Here is a 21,231-nt window from a genome sequence, read left to right on the forward strand (position 1 = left end):
TCGACCCCCACAAAAGTAATTTTCTGCTAATTAAAATAAAACTCTATTAGATACTGTGTTTGTACATTTAGTTTATGATTTCAAACATTTATTAAAGTAATAGTACATTGTGTAACAATAGTTTTATGAAAAAATATTAATATTGAAATTTAAATACCTTATTATTAAATAATAAGTAATCATGCATAAGTAGATATAATAAGTAAAGTAACTAAAGATTTACTGCTTCTTGATCAATGAGATGGGTGTGCCTGGTGTTTTTTTTGCAAGGTTCGCTATATTGGGTTCAAAATTGGTCAATTTTAATTTTCGTCAAAATTGGTCAATTTTGTAATTTTCGTAAAAAAATACAAAGTGTGCTATAGTTTTGTCGCGGGCTGTACTTATCCATAATGCTTACCTTCTTTTTTGTGCATTGATAATTAAAATTGATATCTAAACCAAACGAATTGTTTTATCGAAACAATAACTAATTATCCAAATCTATAAAAGTTTTAATAATGACACTGCAAATATTCAACAAAGTTTGCAAAGATAGCTGAAACTGCGTGTGATATTTGCATTTATAACGTCGATGCTCGCCACACGTGACATTTGGACAAGCGCACATATGCATGACTGCGCTGAGTTCGTGCCACTGCGCGGTGGTACGTAAATACTTGTTTCACCCCAATAAATATACGTTTATTAATTTATGTTTTATAAAGAAACTGATATTAAGTCAATTAAAAAAAAATTCACAAATTTTGCATACTAAGTATGCAAAATTTGTGAATTTTTTTAATTAATTGTGAATTAGGTATGTGTGATTGGCGTATTGAAAACTGTTTTTTTTTTTCGACCCACAATCGACCCTTCCGATTCGGATCGACCCCCATTCGCCCCCCTGTCTCAGATCGACCCCCGCTTTTGTTAAATAGACCCCTGGGGGTCTATATAGACCACTTTGGCGACCTCTGATTTAGACAAACTATAAATTCAGTTTTTCTGGTTCCCCGCCTTATTCGGAGAGCCTCAGGAGAATTAGTATGTGTCATGTCATCTATGAGAAGGTACCCTTAACATAGAACCGAGTTAACATGTCTTCATATACTAGTGAATTGGAATTGCATATTTATTGTGGTAGACACACTACAGTACACCAGAATTACAGCTGTGATAGAATTCGATGAACGGATACCTCAAGTGGAATCATTGCTGTTTTGTGAAAAGCCGGGAGAGCTGTATTAGGATCACCTTACTTTGGGCTGCTCATGAGAGCTGTATTAAGTTCGCTCTTCTGTTGCCTTTAGCCGTCGAGTGTTATCGAGACTGAGTAACTCCAGCGTGAGGAGGTGGATGATGTCGCAGTCACAAGTAGCGATGGGGACCCTCCGTCGAAGTTCAAATCGAAGTGGGAGTTTTTGTCACCCATGTGGGAAGTGTAATGTTGACACCACCATAGAATAGAGTCTCTGCAGTGTCATTGGATGACTGTTTAAATAAATAAGACCACAAATGAATCATATGATATTGTTTTATTAATGGATCTGTGAAGAGATTTTGTTCGACAAAACTTTCTTTACATTTTGTGATTTCATGAAAAAGAAAATGATTCCATAAAAACTACTCATTACAAAAGATAATATTGTAAATTTTAAGAGTTTTTTCTTCTTAAATATAAATTACAGCCTAGTTTTTAACTAATAATTATTCAAAAAAAATATCATAAATTGTTATTGCCTAGTTTTCGAGTAATCACATATAAAATAATAAATTAAAATTGCATCATTTTGCTAAGTGTAACTACTTTAAAAGAGAAGTAAATGCTTCTTATATTTATTTGACTCATAAATGTGACTAGAGAAGCATATTTTTTTTTAAAGGTTAAAATGGCGCATTGAAGCACATCATGCATCTATAATTCTAAATCACTAAGAAGACGACAAATGACAGAAACAAGAAAACAGATTTGATTTTAAAAGAAATGGATCGTTTATAAACAAATTTATTTTAACTGTTAACGATGTGTTTAAAGATTTTAATCTATCAGATTATTTAAAAAAAAAAACAAACATTATATGGGTTTCGTGTTCAAATGCACTTGCAATAATTAAAGAAAAAAATATTGCCGTTTTTTGGGTTCAATTAAGATATCATTTAAACTGTGAGCTAAAACAGTGAGAACGAAAAAAAAAATTGTAAAATCAAAATGTGAATATAAAACTATTGCAGTTTTTCGGGTTAAATTAAGATATCATTTAAACTATGAGCTAAAATAGTGAGAACAGAAAAAAAGAAAAATTGTAAAATTGAAATATCGTGAAGGGATCAGTTTATAAATAATCTACATAAAACACATTTAATTTGATTTGGACAGCACAAAATAAATTAAATAATATAACATATTTACATAGTTGTGATTCTTTTTTGCAGATACAAATTTTATATTCAATACTCATCATCATGAAACCATTGATGGAACATTGAAATTTGTGCTTCTCACTTTTTACTGTACAAGGGAAATTTCATTTCAGATTTTATCACACCCAGTGGCGTAGTTTTGGGGGATAAAAAACCCCGAGAAAATTATAAATTACTTGATTAATGAGCTATTCGGTTCGGTAAGTAAGATGAAGACATAAAAAATGTTCATATATATCTGTAATGTTTCTTATATATATATATATAGCTGCAAACTTGTACGGCCGTATATAGCAGCTTATCGTATTAAATCTTCAATTTTAAAGTAACAAAAAAAAAATCAATAATTTAAAAAAAATGTAAATATGATCTATTTGTTAGCTTATTTGACTCTTAAATGTTCAATTAGTTTAATTATTGAAAAAATCTTTCCTATAGTATTGATGTATTTTGCTTTGGCTTTATTGGTACAGTATTAGAAAACACTCCTTTTTGCGGTTATAATCGTGTGAGATGATGAAGAGATTGTATCTTTTATTTATTTAGTTTTCCGGATTTATAACAAAAAATTTTTTAGATAAATAAAAAAATATTTTTTTTAAATACTTTTGAAAAATAATTTTTATAATTTTTCTTCTCTTGTCATTATTTTAACTTATGTATGTGAGAAGGTAAAACTACGCCACTGATCACATGTCACAGAAATGCTAAGGATGTCCTGCATCTAGAGCAAATAATGTGACCTAAACAGAGGGTCTACAGTGAAAAGGTCTATCGTCTGGTGAACTGGGTGCACTCATGGAATACACTGATTCGTTGGTCCTCTGGGATTCGACAGAGAGTGGGGGGGAAGATAAAATATCTGTGTAAGATCTGTATATATTTCTGTCCGGGTGAAAAGCGGGAACACTTATGGGGTATCCGCTGGGAGGAGGTGACCTAGAGTCGCTGGGGTAATCGTACTGATGTCCACCGTCCAGGTAGACGGCATTAGGTTGGCACGAGGTCGTCTTCCAGTGCGTCCGCAGACCCGAAGCGCTGATGTACTTCTTGCTGCATGTCTGGCATGTGTAGGGTCGCTCGTTCGTGTGCAATCGTTTGTGGAGTTTGAGGTGGACGAATTGCGTGAATTTCGCCGGACACAGATCACAGGCGTACGGTTTCTGTCCATTGTGGAGTCGGAGGTGTGTCTTGAGGTTGCTGGTGCTGCTGAATTTCTTGTGACAGACTTCACACTTGTGGGGCTTCTCACCCGTGTGAACGAGGTGGTGCTTCTGCAGGTGGGCCAGTTGGGTGAAGCTTTTGTCGCAGACGGAACACTTGAAGGGTCGCTCACCCGAGTGAGTGCGGAGGTGGACTTTGAGGTTGGACAACTGTCCGAACGACTTGCGGCAGACGTTGCATTCGTAGTGCATCTTGCCGTCTTTCTTCTTCAGGGGGTAGGGCAGGGATTTGTATCCCCTGCCGTGAAGGAGAGAAGGAGAAGTGGGCCGCGAGTGTAGGAAGGGCAGCTCAGTTTGGGAGTCCAGGTGATGTCGGGCCGTCGGGTGATGGGGCATCACGAACTGCCTCGCCGGGAAAGCACTGTGCATCCTCTCCGAGAAATGATATGTGAGCATATTAAACTGAGCGGCAGAGAACATGTTGTTGCCGTAGATCAAGTTTTCCTGATGGTGACTCTCCTCAGTGGAGTCCGGGCTGTTTCGCTCCTGGCAGAATGTTCCGGGGTTGAGACTCAGCGGAAGCGATTCGTTGAGGTGGAACTTCCGCAGTATCTGAACCGAAGAGATGGCGTCCCTTTTCAAGGACGCGTTTTCTCGGTGGCTCAGGAGATTTTCGAGCATCGTCGGTGGCTCGGACGCCATGTACTCGGAATTGTTCTTTTGTCCCTCGTACGACACGAAAGCGGATTCGTAGAACAATTTCTTGTCTTCCGAAGGTGTGCTGGCACACTTGGGGCTGTTAGGTTGAGGGGCAGAGTAGTGGTCGCTGGAAGAGCTGTCGGCTTCGTCTCTGGTGGTCGGTTTCTCGTCCTCCGTTTCACTCTCCTTACTGTGCGATTCGACGTTTTTGGAATGGTTCGAGAGGGCGTACTTGAATTTCAGTTTGTAATATTCGTTCCGAGTGTATGTCTTTTCGTCCTCGGAGGGTTTTTTGACACTGTAATCGAGAGCCTCGCTGTCCTCGCTGCTGTCCTCCGGGGGTGTCATCGGATCGCAGTATTCTTGTATTCCAAATGGCTCAGACGGTGGGCTCAGTTGAATACCTGGAGAGAGCAGGAGAGAAACGTTTATTAAAACAACACTCTTAAACATATATTATTGACTTAAATTACAGATCAAGTTTAAAAGCTTACTTGAATTTTTTTTAAAAATTACGAAATTAAAATAATAAGAATTTAATTGTTAAAATAAAGTAGATTGAAAATAGCGAACTGTAAAAGAGACTCTGTAAATCTTTAACAACCATTATTTTGAGCAAAGTTCCTCATTATTCCAAAGTTAAGATCATTTTAATTGAGAAGAGAGAAATATTTACACTAAAATTTGGACACAAAACTTTGTTTTCTTTATGACGACTCATGCATGTTGTTATCAACTTATTTAGGTAGGTAAATGCATTGATTAAACTCTTTTATGTTGCCTTTTTAAATTTAGGTATTAAAGGGTTTGAATAAAATAACCTACATTTCAGATTCTTATTCCTTTATTTGAGCCCCTTAAAAATGCGGTGCAATCATCCTCTGCTTTTATAAAAGAATAAATGAAAATAGGTATTTCTCAAAACACCTACTTCTACTGATGAATGAACCAAAATATGATAAAATTGACTTCCATTTTACGTAGCCAGCAAATGAATACCAATTTTTGTTAAAACGCGGAATTTTTAACTGTGTAGTTTCAGATGTGAGGATCTTTTGAAAAACCTTTCGGCCAAAAGACCTTTAAAAAAAACGCAGTTTTGGGATTTCATAGAGTAGGGCTTGGCTGATAATTAAATGCTCGGATGTTAGTGACATTTGTAGTTTTTTTTAAAAAAATTTGAGATTTTGGGGAAATTTCTTCCCGTTTTACAGCCTTTTTCTGGGATGCTTTTAGAAGTACTCGATCACTGCTTTCTCTCACTTTAACTATTTTTTTCACTTTCACACATGGTTGATGGTGAACTCTATGAAGTAAAATCCTCAACAATTTGCCCAATCTTTAATGGTGTACAAGACAATGGTATACACACTTCTACTTCATTTCAACTTAAAACAAACATTAATAACATCTCCATTTCATCTTAATATACGTGCACATACAGTCGAACTTCTATTTAACGAACTTTCATTTTGCGAATTTCTCTATTTTGCGATTTTTTTTCTTTCGAGGAACCACGCACATTTTGGAAATTTCTTCGTGAAATAACTTCCATACAGGGAAGTAAATTTTCCATTTAATGAACTTTTTTTCGAGATTCACTTTCCTTATTTCCCAAACATTTCAAACTCATTTTATGGAGTAAATGACCTTGAATTGATTTTACAAGATGACGTGACTACAAGATGACAAGATGATTTACAAGATGACAAGATGACGTGAATTGACTTTACAAGATAAAGGTGCATTCATTGCTAGTTTAATGATGGCTAGTGTTTATGAATTTAAAACCTGTTTTATGTTGTTTAAGTACTTCAAAAGGGAATTGTCTGTTAAACGAACTTTCTGTATAATGAACTTATTACCGAGATTTAGAGACTTGGTTCAATAGGGGTCCGACTGTATTTAATATGAAATTATGTTTCAGATCAACATCCGGACTTTTCTAATTATTTTTTGTTGCCAAAAACAATATAGCGAAAAAGAATCAATAAATGAAAGAAAAAGGTTATAACTTACGTATTCCATTTCTGGTGTCAACAGCAGCCTGTATTCTTTTTGCGTATTGATGACCATACCAGACTAAGAGTTCCTGGTTGGGCATAATTCTTTTAATGGTGTAGAAGTAGATTTCATTTTGTACTTGACATGCCACCAAGTTTTGATCGTCTATACGGAGTGCCGGTCTCACGTAGCGCATCCAATTGGATTTGGAGACATCGAAACAATCAACGTAATGGTATTCATCACTATCATTCTTATAAATCTGAAAGGAAAACATTTCTTTTTTAATAATCTCTTTTTTGACAATACAATGAAAACAAGTAATATAAATAAAACAAAAAATATTTTAAACCAAGAAATTTTTTATTTTAGTTACTTTTTATTAAAATAACCACCTTTATGCACTTTTTTAAAACGCTACTCACTATATCCTATTACCGATGAAATCCCTTTCATTCGAAATATCAATTTCATCACTACTTGGTTTCAATGAAGAGTACTTTTTTTTTTTTTTTTTAAAGAAACATGTTTTAATAAATTGTGTTCTAAACTATTTGATTTCCTTATGAAACAAATGTTGAAAATTTGGATGATTCTGCCGAAGCCCGATTATGTGCTGAAACCATAAGAGAGATGCCCGGTGTTTTCACCCTTCTACGGCGGTGCAACCACTTCGTCGTTGTCGGCCACGATTTTGAGCACTTCCCCTGGGGTTGTCGAATCTTCCATTTTAATAATATGCTTCTTCTTCGTTTCATTTCATCTCCTGTTTCCAAATGTGTTTTGTGTTGTATCAATGTGCATTCATCAAATTTCATTAAAATCTGTTCTACAGATAATCGACCCAGTCTGCAAATTTCTCTTCAATTCTTTCTACTTTAAACTCGAAATTATTATTTTTTTTTTCTTCCACTTCTCTTTTGAGTGTTAACCATTCGCTGCTGTGTAGACAACTCTGAAGTATACCTAAGAATAACAACAAGTATACCTAAGAATAACATTGTATTTTCAGAGTGTGCGGTATTTCGATACAGCGTGATGCAATCTGTTTTCTAAGTTATGCTCACTGTAACAGTGACATAAAAATGGTCTATCGAAAAAAAAGAAGAAGAAAACGGTAGAGGATTTGTCTTAGAAACAAATTTTGTTTGTTTTAACAAACAAATTTCTTTTCCAAGTCCTAATAATAAAATTTTATTCATAAAATGAATTAAATTTCATTCCTAAAAGTAATTAAATTTTATTCCTTAATTTATTCATGATCCTCATAACCTTTAGTGATTTAATTATTTTCCTAATAATGAAAAGCAACTTACCCTCCAGAAGAACTTTTTACTTGAGACGTGATTCACTTCGGATACATGATAATGTTCACCCAAGAGGGGTCCGAACCTTGTCCCTTTCGGAATATAATCTGTGGCCCAGACACCATTCACCTAAAAAATACAAGTTAACTTTAAATGAATGGCTTGTTTTTGATTCAACAGACAGAAACATATTTTATCCCACCAAATACCTTTTTTTTTAATTGTTATTATCTCCTAAAATGTAAACACATTTAAAATTTTGTTTACCTTCGTGTATCAATTCGTTAACATTAGTAATGCAATCCGTTAAAAATAAATAGAAATGGGAAGTACATGAAAAATCTGACGTCATTACGTCGCGTAAAAACAACAAAGCTGTAGAGAGTATCACGTGATCATTAAGATTTTACATAGAATCTTATAGTGCATCTAATAATATGGCCAGGAACTATATATATGTTACCGTTAAAGTATGAAATCCGTTATTTTATAGAATACCTAGTTATTCCATGAAATAACTGATCGTGTCACTTAAAACTCTCTTGTATTTCATGGTTTAACTAGTTATTTCATAGAATAGCGATCTGCAGCCCGTTAAAGTGTAAAATAATCTATATCATATATGTCGCATGACAAATACATTTACCTTCCACCCCTACTGCATTTATCTATTTTAGCTATCATCATAAAAATAACCGAAGAAGGATTTTTCCAATTGGGCTCAAGAAACGATTATATTCCCGATTCCAGTTCAGTGTCTGCGAACAAAAATGAATTAAAATCGAAGAAGTAGCGGATGTAGAAATATCGCTCCGGTCGGTTGCTGCAGCTTAAAGTTTAGGTACTGGTCAGGGATTTAAAAAATGTTCGTGAAAAACCCGGTGTGTCAGCAAAAAATGTCTTTTTTTTTTAGAAATAATGTTCTTTGTAATTCCAAGTGTCATTTTAGTAATCCTTGTCGTAACAAATTATTTTATGGTACGTTTCCATAAATACCATTTATACGCCGCATAAATTAGATAAATTGCTTCTTTTTCATTTTAATTGTCCATCATTAGTTTATTTATAGAATACCTAGTTATTTCATTTTAGATAAATTGCTTATTTTACACTTTAATTGTCTCTCATTAGTTAATTTATAGAATACCTAGTTANATATTTCTGGGCATTTTCTGAATGACAAGAGAAAACATTTTTGTATCTCGAACATTAATCTCTATTTTCTTTTTCTATGCAACAAAGAAAATTTAGCTTAATAACCCATATTTCTCGAGTTTTGTCTATCGATTCTGGATCGAGTTCAATTTTATTTATTTATTTATTTTTCAGACGATAAGAAAAAAAAAAGAAATTATTTTGAAGGGCAAAAGATATAAAAGTCCATGACAGAAAATTATTGTCGCTTAGAAGTCATCGACCTAATGTTATCATGTGAAAGCAGAGAAATCAAGGTTAGATGATAAGTAGTCTCGATTTTCAATAATTGAGAAATATTTGGGAGAGATAAGGGGAGGATAACACTTGGGACTAAAGTGAGAGAATGAAGGTCAAGATAAAAAGCAGAACCGATAACATGTTTCAATCTTCCAAGTTTTGAAAAAAAGGCTTTTTTTTTGTATTGATGTCATAACGGGAGCTAAAATTATATCATTTGGAAATCTATCAAGTGGAGGAAGAATCATCTGATCAAGTGGAAATGACCTTGGCCTTGACCACACGCGCTTCTCACCTTTTCTTTCTTTTACAGTACCCGTTACAGTTGTTAAAAATTTACAGTCCCTTTCCAGATTATTAGACACACTATAGGATCCCATATAATATCTTAATTATCAAGCGATATTATGCATCTCTATTGTTTTTACGCGGTTGAAACCGGTTTGCACTTGAGTATGTTCGTGTCTTAAATGAGACGATTTATAATATAAATTCGACTATTGGATATATCATACCACATATGATATAAGTATAGAATATCTATTATATCAGGTATTATATTAGTGTATCATAATAATTAGAGCAAATGATTTAAACTAGACTTATTCTGTTTTCTTTTTTTTAAATTTTTAATAACCGTAGTTATAACGTGGATGCACCTTTATCCTGTAAACTAGTATCTAATATTTATTTAATAAATCTTAGCCACAAAAGAAATCTGCATGGAAAGCAAAAATAGTGCAAAACATTATACAGTGCTACACTATCACGCTACACACATTTTAAACTAAAAAAAAAAAGAAGCTAAATTTATGTATAAAATGACTGCTACATCTATACATCTATACATCTATACATAATAATAAATGCGGCTGTGTGTGTGTCTGTCTGTCTGTAATCACAATATATNGTAATTTTTAACATGCATTACCACATTCTTTCTTAAATTTAATGGCTACCGTTAAAATCCGTTTATTTTGTCTGAGTTTTTCGTTTGAAATGCAAACAAAAAGGGAAAGAGTTTTCTAAAAGTGAAGTGGCTTTGAAAATCAAGGTCATTTCCTTTATAAAATGCGTTTGAAATGTACTGAAATATTTTGGAAAATAGGGAAAGAGGATCACAAAGAAAAGTTCGTTCAATAGAAAATGCACTTCGTTATTTGGAAGTCATTTTTCGAAGAAATTTTCAAAATGTTCTTGGTTCCTCGAAAAAAAAAAATCGCAAAATGGAAGTTCATTCAATGGAAGTCAGACTGCAGTTTATTTCATAACCTCTGTCAACTTGGAATATTGAACCCAACCCAGAAGACGAGGAAACTCCTGTGACAAGCATTGGAACAAACTAGCCTTCGTGGAGGACCTTTTCATGGTAATAACCCGCATTTGTGTTGCATGGAGATGAAAATCACGTAAACGTCGGAAATTTTGCCTGACGGCAACGAAATAAATATTTTAAGACAATTTATATTTTATAATTATATTTTAATAGTAATTATTTTTAATTATTCATTTTTTGAAATCTTATTATTCCAGTATGACCGCTTCACTCCACTCCCATTTTTAAGAAATTTAAGAACAAAATTTAAGAATAAAATTTTTAAAGGAAAACTCATATATGACAAAAAAAGAAGAAGAAAAAAAAAACATTGCAAAAATAATTATTTCCAAAAAAAAAAAAAAAAAATTTTCTAAAAATNAAAAAAAAAAAAAATTCACTTCTAAAATATGGTAAAATGCAACATTACAATAGAAAAATAATTTTTCCAAACAATTTCCAGCAGTTACAATCAATTAAAAATAAAAGGTTGCCTTTTTACATACTTTCTTTCTTGTAATCGAAATGTCTCCTATTTATTCAAATAAAAGAGGTGAGTCGCATATTCTCCTTCATTTCCCCAAGCGTAAAACGATTTTTTAGTCTCTAAGTTCAGATTATTTGAATGTTTCCCACTCTTTTTTGTTCTTAAATTAAGAAGAGTTCGTTCAATAGAAAATTCACTTCGTTATTTGGAAGTTATTTCACGAAGAAATTTCCAAAATGTTCTCGGTTCCTCGAAAAAAAAAATCGCTAAATGGAAGTTCGTTCAATAGAAGTCCGACTGTGTTCAAAATAATAATAATAAAAATACAATACTTACATTAGTTTCGGAATTCGTTCGAAGTTCTAAATTCCTGGGCAGTGTTGCTTCGGCATTCTTCCGGGGATCGTTTGAGTCGACGGGCAAATCTTGAACCCTGTAAACGGCCAAGCGATCTATTTCTTCCTCTCTGATATCACTCCAGACGACAGAATCACCCATTATCGGCTGAAAAATATTATCATATCGTTATTCATTCTTTTATTGTTAAAATAAGTCATTAAAAAGAGGAAGATACAAAACGGTGCAGACGATAACACAAAATACTATTATAAAACTAGCTAGAAATAATGTTTCATCGAAGTAAAAAAAAAAGTCATGTGCCATTAAAATAACGGGATAATATCTTATATATATATTTTTTTCCCCTTTTACCTTTTGTTTTGATCCGTGTAGAACTGCTGGCATGGCCTGGCAGAACAGAGAGAGGATTTAGTGGGAGAGAAAATGAAAATTTTTTTCCGCAAATATATTGTCCGTGAGTGGCGCTACTATCACAAAATGGAAAGGCCTCATCCATAAAAATAAAAAAAAAATATTGATAAGAGTTGGGTGCTCTTCATCTTCAACTCACCTGAAGATTGATTGGGGAAGGGAGGGGAGAACCTTTAAGAGGAAAAGGGTGGAGCTTATCTTGACGTCACGGGGAGGAGTTTAGTGGAGGAGATGAAAGAGATTCGTGCGATGAATTCCGGAATGAAGGGGGTGTGGTCTTCGATATGAAGCCTCCCCCCCCCTTTATCCGAAAGAATTTATTTCTGCCCAATATTCCTAATAATAATGCTCATTAAAAGAAGGCAATAAGCAATAAGGAAAAACAAGCAATGGACTAAACAGTATTATGGTGCTTGATAATTTAAATGTGCCAGGAAAAAGATTCCAAGGGCAGAATAAAAAAATTTTGGACCCTAGACACAAAAATGTTTGGGGATTGTTGCACAAATTTAAATTTCCTCATGTTGATCATTGTTGCACAAATTTAAATTTCGTTTATTTACAAAATGCCTTCACACTTTTTTCAAGTAAAGTGCCCTACGTCCAAGATTTCGTGGGTGCAATCCCCGCCGGTCAAAGACTCCTCGTGTAGTAAATGGTAGTAACACTAAACATACCATAGTCATGTAGTTACACTAATCATACCATAACCGGTCGAATCACCGTTCAAGAACTTTTGCATCGAAAATGCGCTTATCATCTTATCGTTTTTGCACATTTGACTTCACCACTTTTTCTAACAATCATATACAGTTCTATTGTTTTTTCTTCTTCTTTTTTTTTTGTTGGTATTTTGTTCGTTTCGAATAATACTTGTCGTATACCTGTTTTCACCACTACCGGTTGTTTGACCGGGAGAACAATTTATTGCTTTATCGCAGTGTTTCTCAAAGTGTGGTACACGTACCCCCAGGGGTACGGGAACAGTTCAGCGGGGGTACGTGTTCTTATACGAAATATCTTGCAACTGACGAAAATTTGAAAAAATTTAATTTAAAAACAAAGCCAGCCATTAAAATTTACGATTACGTATTTTTCTTTTGCTATTTTTTGCAGAGTTAACAGTTAATATCTACAGTCAGTTGTGCTTTCTAAGTTTTGTGTAATTGTTTTGTAGTGAAGGTTTGTAATAAATTCTATTTATTTTGATTATTTTAATAAAATATAATTTTTATCCTTAACATAGAATTTTTTACCAAAATTTAAGAATTTTTTTTTACCGAAAACTTTGTGCTAAAAAAGAAAAGCAAGCATATTTTTAAAGAAATACATTCATTATTTTATTAGTGGTACACAGCGTTACGAAAAATTTAGAAAGGGTACACAAAAGTCATAAGTTTGGGAAACACTGCTTTATCGGATCAGACATGACGATGTTACGCGTGTTCAACGTATTGCATTCGATGACTTGCACATTTCTGCAAAGACTGTTGCTAGTTCAATCAGAATAACTGTGAATTCAAATGTCAAGAGAGTACCCGAAATTTTAAATTGGCACTTTTGTGTCAGGAAAAGTGACCAAAACTAACCGTTTTGGTAAGTAGCTTATATTTTATTTTACTTCATTTCTAACTAACTGTTAGTTTTTACCCAGAAAAGTGCCGAAACTATCGCGGCAGCACGTTCTTGGAAGAATAATATTAATTATAAGAATAATTATAGGAATTATAATTCTTATATATTCTTATAATTATAATTCTTTCACATTCTTATAATTATAAGAATAATTATAGAAGTAATAATAATTAGAAGAAATATGTCTGCGGAAAATGTACATCGGAAACACCCTGTATATGTAAAAAAGGCGTTGAGCGATAAAATAAAAATTCTTATTCTTTGTGTTTGTAATTTGTAAAAATTGGCAATATTAAATTTTGTTTACTGATAAACTCCGATCATATGACCGGCTATGGTAGAAACAGGTATATACAGTCAAACCCCGCTATAGTGAACATTCTTTATAATGAACTCCAGGAAAGAGTGAACGAAAAGAAGATTGCATTTTATGAACTTTTTTCTGTCTTAACAGACTGATTTATTTTCTTCATTTTTTTGTTCATTTTGAAATTTCTACCTATACCGATTTTTAAAACCATCTATTGAGGAGTGGAATGTTGCCATAAGCATTTTTTTTTCTTGTTTGCTTCTTCGATCCTATCCCTAAATTTTTTGAACGAAAGACGAAGAATGATAAAAGTGAACACATATTTTGTGACTTCCTATCGTTTCTTTTTTTATTAAATAATACCTCACAAAAGAGAGCCGTCAAAATTGTTTGCAGTAGGCTCTCTAGAGCGGTTCCTTCTTTTTTTTATAATAGTCGTTGAACAGCCGACACAATTTTACGGGTCAACTCCGCAGCCTTTGTCATTTTGAACCCAATTCAGAAGACAAGGGAGCTCCGGGATCGAGTATTGGGAAAAAAATTTGCCTCTGGACTTTTTGATGGAGCTAGCTCGTATTTGCGTTACGTGGAGAGGAAGACCACGTGAACCTTCCACGGTTAGCCTGACGGCAAGGGGACTCTAACCTTTGATCCGTCCACCGCTGAGGATATTTCACGTCAGCACAGTGGTCGGTGCAAGCGGACTGGAATACGAACCCGGTTCGCCTCATTGGAAGGCGAACGCTCTATCCCCATCGCGGTTTGACTGTATTAAGTGTTGGTATGTTTAGTATTTAAATCTTTTATTGATGACAAGTGATATGCATGATTTAATTCCTTTTAAGGGGTGTAAGGGAAATAAATGTATTTATTAAGATTTCATTTCATAAGGAATATTCAAATGGGTTGTAATTATTTTTTTTTTTGGTTGTGTGNGGGGGGGGGGGGGGTTGAGGCTCTTTTTGAACAAAGGCAGAATTCAATGAAATCGAGCACTAAAATCTTGAATAAAAGTGGGCGGGGGTCAGGACGGAGGAGGCAAGTGCTAGTTGTATCAACACTGTCTCCTCACAAAAGGGTCTCTTTAATAGAATGGGTAAAGCGGGAGGGCTTTTGATCAGTTGGAAGCTAATATTGACTCAACGATGTTCATGCGCGCCTGCCTCTGTTCAAAAGCCGACTAAACACACGACGATTGAGAGATTTTCGCGCCCGACATCTCAACTCGGTCCTTGTTTGAAAAGGAACGGTGTCGTTATAATGGAGACCCCAAGAGAATTTATCGAACACGATGTTTGAATATGTTCCTTCGCGGGATGGATGACGCCGAAATCGAAGATTTTATCTTTAACGCATCGCTTGCTATAGAACTTTCTCCACAAAAGGAGAGGCGAGCGCTTTTATAGAAATAAAATTTCATTTGCTCTCTATTCACCTCTCTATTCTTCAATTATCGTTCTCGCTTCTCTCTTTTTTGAATCCGGCTCCTAATATAAATAGAACACATAACACACACTTTCTAAACTCTTTGAATAGAAAAATTAATGCGTTCATTAATGTCAACACAACAGTTTTGAAAAAGTTTTTTTTTTTTTCCTATCTCCTCCGCCATGATGTGAATGAGTTAATTTTTCCAAAAGTATAGTTGTGTGGTTTAGAAAACAAAAAATTTTAACTCGGGAAATAATTTAAATAGATTAACACTTTCAATAATGAGTCGTTATCGAATACATTAGAAACTCGAATATTAAACGCATTCCGTTTCCGCCATTTTTTTTTTTATCAATAATTCTCCAAACAAACGATTTTCACGCATTATAAAACGATTTTTTAGTCCATTTTTGTTACGTCATTTTTAAAGCGATCTAATGCCAGATTCGTTTTGAATTATTTGAAATAAATATCTCATGAGTCAATATAGATTTGAAAGAAAGGAGGGGAAAGAAAAAAAAAAAACATTCAAGGTTAATTTTCAAGAAATGGCAAGTGGTGAAAGCTTTTGTGATAAATAGGCGATAAGTGACATTCTGAAAAAGAGGCTACTGACACCGTTTTTTCCACTCCACGTGCAACCGATAATAAAATATTGGATGCACCTCCCCCCCTCCATTCAGTCTGCTCTTGGAATATTTATGTATTGAAAGCGATACATGCGCGTCTTGTTATAGATTATGAAAGTATAAATAAAGTTAGTTAGCTTACGTTTAGGGAGAGATCCTCCTCAAGTAATATAAAACGTAGAGTCACGGTGGCTCAGGCGATAGAGGTGACCTAGGTTCGATCCCAGCGTCGGCTGGTTGATTCGAATTCTTCCAGCGGTTGGCACATACCACAGTAATTATATCACCCCACGTTATACTTACAAGCATTTGTAGCATTACTAACAGTATTCACATTTCGAGGCTATTTTTATATTTTGATTATTACAAAAAACGATTTTACAATATAAACAAAGGTTTTTAATAATTCTTTTTGTTAATATTTGTTCATCGTGGTTTCACTTTTAACTGAATGATGCGAACTAAAATAAAGAATTGTAATCGGTTAAAGGATTGATTTCTATTGTTACGATTTTTGAGAGATAAGCAATTATCTGTCACTTACTAATTATCGAATTCAAAACGCGAAAGGATTTCTTCTGTAAATTGGTTCATTAATACTTGTTCAGCACATGATTTATACAGATTTTTTTTCCCTTTAAATTTTTTTAACGTATAAGATACCTAAATTACTTAATTTTATAAAACGTGTTTCAATTAAATTGGTATTTTACTGAATAGAACGACAAAAATGCCATTTAATGGTTTGAGAAAATTCATAAAATGTCATTTATGGGGATAGGAAAAAAAATTTGGTTTGCATTACAAGACAAATTTGAACATTTTTTGGAATTATAAATCTTTCATTTCTTAATTGTAAAGATCGCATTTTAAAAATTTGCGATCAACGATCAAATTTGAGAAAATGTTCCGAGAATGTTTCCAAATTTATAAACACTTAATGTAGATTTAATAAATCACATTATTCATTTATAAATTTTACATTTATTTCAAATATAAATAGCTTTTCTATTTAACTTGAAATAAAGTCGACTAAATTACTCTTATTTTTCGAAAATTATTGTTAGGTACTTCGTTAGGAAAAAAAGAAAATTCCTAATGTATCAATGCTCTGAATTATTCATAATTCCACCCCGAGAGAATAAAAGTATTTAAATGCAACAACTGCTAATAATGATAATTAGGGAAAGATACGCAAAAAAATCACTTTTTGATTTTATTAATAAGCATTTTTTTGAAATATAAATTAATGAGCTTTTTAGTACGCGAATTCGAAACCGAAATGCGTCGTTATCACGGGATACTCTATGGAGGCGACATCTAGTGATGAATTGACACATTTCTAAAAAAGGTCTGAGTAGTGAAAGTTCAATGTAAATAACCTTATTAAACGTTCATTGCAGCAAGTCAATCCAGTTTGAGTTATTCTTCGCCGAATTAAGCGCAAAATCATCTAGGCTGATGGTTAAAATGTCTAAAAAATACCAATTAGAAATTCAGTGTATGTGTGTGTGTGTATTGCAAAATGTCGGTGTGTTGCTACATTTTTCAATTAAGAATATTGAAAGGAATTTCGCATAATTATAAATAAAGGTCCTTGAAGTGAAATTTCAGAAAAATCTGATTTTATGTCAATACGTGTGACACTCACTTTCAAATTAAATATTTTGGTTGTCATAAAGTGTAAAAATCATTGCTTTTGTAAACAATAGTCACAACAGCTGATTGTTTGAGACAGCAGCTGAGATTTCGTTCAATTCTAGTATGGATAGCTTATTTTAATACTTTACGAGTTCGTTGCAGCTTTATTTCTATAATGATTTCAGGAGTGAGTCAAAAATATAAGAAAAGTAAGAATTAAAAAGCGATAATCTTTCAGGGACATCTGAAGGTCACAATAAATTATCAGGAATCAGGAAAAGCGTTTTTTTTTTTTTCCTTGCACGAGGGAAACATTTCATTTCGTACCCTTGCGGTCCTGACTTTTTTAAGAAAGTAAACAAATAGCAGAATTTTAAAAAAGATAGGCTTTAAATAAATGCCATCGCTGACACACCGAGAACATCCAATAAAGGGGTCAGGAACTCCGGCACACGCGAGGGAGAGAGAGGGTAATGGCACGATCCCTTTCACCTGCTGTTCCCTCGCACCCTTTTCATCCTGCCTCTGATACACCCTTTCTACATCGAACTATGTCACCTTTTTTTTTACGACATAAGGTGTCATAGTTAGAAAACCTTGAAAGTTTTATTCAAGAGGACGCCATACCGCGAACGAAAAATTTCGTCGCTAATTTTCTTTCTCCTTCATTATTCATTTAAAATTTAAAGTGTAGAAAAAGTGAGTTCAGACAATTCTAGAGTAAGCCATGGAAGTTTCAAATACTGAAAAGAACATTTTAAAATATGCAAATGATGAGATGTCAACTTAGGATGACGCAATCGAGAAGTTCTCTTCTAATGATTTGTTCGCATTTCAATAGTCTGAAGTATTTTTTTCAACCATTGAAACGTCATGACTTATTCTAGGTCTGACTGAACTTACCTCTTCTTTCTTTTAAATTTTAAACTAGTAATGAAGGAGAATTTGCGGCGAAAATTTTCTTCCTCGGTATGGCGGTCCTCTCAACTGAGTCACACCCTCATTCTTTCTATAGATATGATCTTATTCTATAGAACTTAATAAAACTGAAATTATGTTTGGTTCCGTAAAATTCATAATTGTACAGAATCCAACAAATATTTGTTTTCCTTAAAAGCTCCGAAGGTGGCTCTGAGTAATTTTCTATCAAAAGTGAGTGGTTTATTTTCCTCAGTTTTCATGGAAGGCGCTGCCATACAGGTTAAGTTAAAGTATTAATTTTAAAGGAAATGATCATCTTAAGGTAGAAGAAGTCTTTTAAGAACACCCATTTTTGAAAGAATGAAAATAATTTTTAAAAACTTAGTTCTCTCTTGGGTAACGGAGATTTAAACTTCAGTAAAGAAGTCAGCAGAAGTTGATACCTACAAAAGGTATGGACATCCGGATGATGCTTTTGTTTGGAAAGAAGGTTGTTTCAATTATTACTTAAGAGTGACACATTTCTGTTACTCTCATTTATTCAAGGACACAGAGCTTAAGAAAAGTGTCTCCAACCTTGGAGAGAGAGAGAGTTCTGTGGATAAGTAGTGGTGTCCCTCAAACGCGTGTTTTAACCTGCAATCGATGCTATAAAAGCTCTATGAATACAACTTTTCTATCCAACAAATGCACTCAGTTTAAAATCTTTTTGACCGGAAATTATCTTGTTGTCTTCCATTGAGAGTGCTCAAAACTATTTGACAGAATTGGAGTTTTTTTCCATCTAAACGGAACCCACTCTGGAACTCAATTTCAAGAAATGGATCGTTTCTTGTTTTTATTTGTTCGTATTATTTTCTTGCTTTTTGTGCGATTGAGACAGAAATGGTTCAATGGCGCATCCCACTGTCTGTTCAGAGGTGCTTCTCTTTGATCAAAATTAATGAACAACAGGAGTTTAGTCAGAGGGATGTTCAGGGATGACACACGTGTTTCAATAGGAATAAAATGATTGAAAGTCACGTCATTGGTTATTAAAACATTTCTGGAATATAGGATTTCCAAAATGCTTGTTTGACTCATACGGTAAGTATATAGTTATATTTTTGAAGCGAATGAAGTTTTTAATCAAATGTAGGGTAAGTCTAGGTGAGGAAGCCACGGCTAGTCCGATATTTTTTAATACATTTTTGCAATTCTTGCCCATATTATTAGATGCACTATTAGATTCTATAGAAAATCTTAACTATCAGGTGCTTTATTGTTTTAACACGACTGAAACCGGTTTAAACTTGTTGACGTTTCGTGTATCAACGGGTTAACATTGTAATGCCGTACGTTATAAATAAATACAAATGGGAAGTATATGAAAAATCTCATAAATATAAACCCATTGCATGTATGTTTAAATATAAAAGTATTGCATATAATCTCGTGCAACACATGTCATTATTAAAAACAGTACTGTGTGTCTAATCATTGGGTCTAACTATTATAATATACTAGTATAATACCTGATATAATACATATTCTATATTATACATCGTCTCATTTAACCCATTAGTGCACGGACGCAAACAAGTGCAAAAAGTCACGAAAAAACATTAGTATCACCTAATAATTCAGATTATACATAAAGTGTTCCTAATAATTTGGCCAGCGACTCTAAACTCAGTTTGAAACTCATCAAATGTCGTTCGTTAAGGTAAGTTTTGTTTCATTAAAATGACGCTAAAATGAAATTACCAGTTATTTTGAAGTGCATTCTGTTTTCTTTTTTTTTGTAATCAATGTGTGCAAGAAAGCGGACACCATTTATGAAGGTTGCCATCAAAGAGAAGAAAAGTGTAAGCAGTTTTTTTTTTCTTCTTCCTTTTCTTTCTCCCAACTAAATTCGAAATTAAAATAATGGAAACTGAAGAGGGTGGACACAGCGTGTTGAGAGAGCGGTGAAAACCTCAGACTCCGGGGCATTCGATGAGTGAAATAAGCCCCGGAGTCATAAAATAATGACGACCGATGATAACACGCAGAAGAGAAAACCACAAAATCATTGCGGCGGAAAGCCTCCTCCCCCCCCACCTGTTTATAAATATCGGGATAATGAGCCCTTAAATATTATTTTCCCAAATAACATTTCATTTTAAGGTATCCGACTACCTTCGGGACAAAATTTTTGAAAAATAAATATTTTTCACAACATTATTGCAATTTATATTGTATATTAATTTAAATAAACATATTTAATAGAGAAAATTTTAATATACAGGAAATTTTTTGTTTAAAGAGTATTTTTTAGATAATTTTAATGAAAATAACTCATTAACGGAAAACACTCTACACAAAAAACTATTGTACATGCAGCTATCAAACTTTTTGAGCCGTTTCGTATAACCCTCTGAAGTGTTATGAACCTCAACTTAAATGATATCATGAAATTAAAAAAATTTATGGAGTGTTAAGCATATTTTTCCATTTTTTTTCACATTTTCTTCACATTATCTACTGCAAAATATCTCATAAAACAAAAAATAATACAGTTATCTGAATTCTGGAGGTCTGTTACATAACCACCAATACAAGAAACAATCTCTGAAAGTTTGAAGACAAATTTATTATAATTAGTTGAGTTATCTTGTTTTCCGTAGACAAAAAACAGCAAAATTGTCATTTTGAGAAAAACACAATTAAAGTTTATAATTACATTTTTTCTAAAAACTATGAATGTTTGTCAGTAGGAAGTTATTATATTTTATAGGGGGCACATTCCTTCACACATTTTCTTAGTTTTATTTAACGTAGCGATATTTTAACGTATTATTTAGCGATATTTTAAAGTATTTAGTGAATAACATCAAAAGTCTACTACTTATAAAGCATTTAACACAGGAACAATTTTTTATTAAACAACCATCTTACTGTATTTTCACACTTTAATATATATGTCTAAATATAGTTTTTATTAATAATTAGAAGTAAAAAATATTTTTTATAATATTTATAATAGCTCAAATCTAGAATTTTCTTCTAAATGCAATTTGTTATCATAGCAAACCGGACAACATAATGAAGCTAATATCA

At 33.3% G+C, this 21,231-nt stretch overlaps 1 protein-coding gene across 1 annotated transcript; it reads right to left on the reverse strand.

The window, feature by feature from the left end:
- Positions 1-1,498: 1,498 nt before the first annotated feature.
- Positions 1,499-11,731, reverse strand: LOC107457416 (PR domain zinc finger protein 1). Its single transcript, XM_016075575.3, has 5 exons — positions 11,524-11,731; positions 11,149-11,316; positions 7,586-7,705; positions 6,285-6,531; positions 1,499-4,669 (listed from the first exon to the last, which is right to left on the reverse strand). Exons 1-5 carry the CDS (start codon positions 11,554-11,556, stop codon positions 3,147-3,149), a joined length of 2,091 nt encoding a protein of 696 aa, XP_015931061.1. The 5' UTR covers positions 11,557-11,731; the 3' UTR covers positions 1,499-3,146.
- Between the last annotated feature and the right edge of the window lie 9,500 nt (positions 11,732-21,231).

The sequence above is a fragment of the Parasteatoda tepidariorum genome, chromosome 1 (genome assembly GCF_043381705.1).
Source record: "Parasteatoda tepidariorum isolate YZ-2023 chromosome 1, CAS_Ptep_4.0, whole genome shotgun sequence".
Classification (NCBI taxonomy): Eukaryota; Metazoa; Arthropoda; class Arachnida; order Araneae; family Theridiidae; genus Parasteatoda; species Parasteatoda tepidariorum.

Excerpts from the sequence above, each read along its gene's own strand:
- LOC107457416 (XM_016075575.3), bottom strand. The coding sequence starts at position 11,556 with ATGCCAGCAGTTCTACACGGATCAAAACAAAAG. Across the intron at positions 7,706-11,148 it reads GAACGAATTCCGAAACTAAT|GTGAATGGTGTCTGGGCCAC; the intron begins GTAAGTATTGTA and ends TGTATTTTTTAG. Across the intron at positions 6,532-7,585 it reads GTAAAAAGTTCTTCTGGAGG|ATTTATAAGAATGATAGTGA; the intron begins GTAAGTTGCTTT and ends TTTTCCTTTCAG.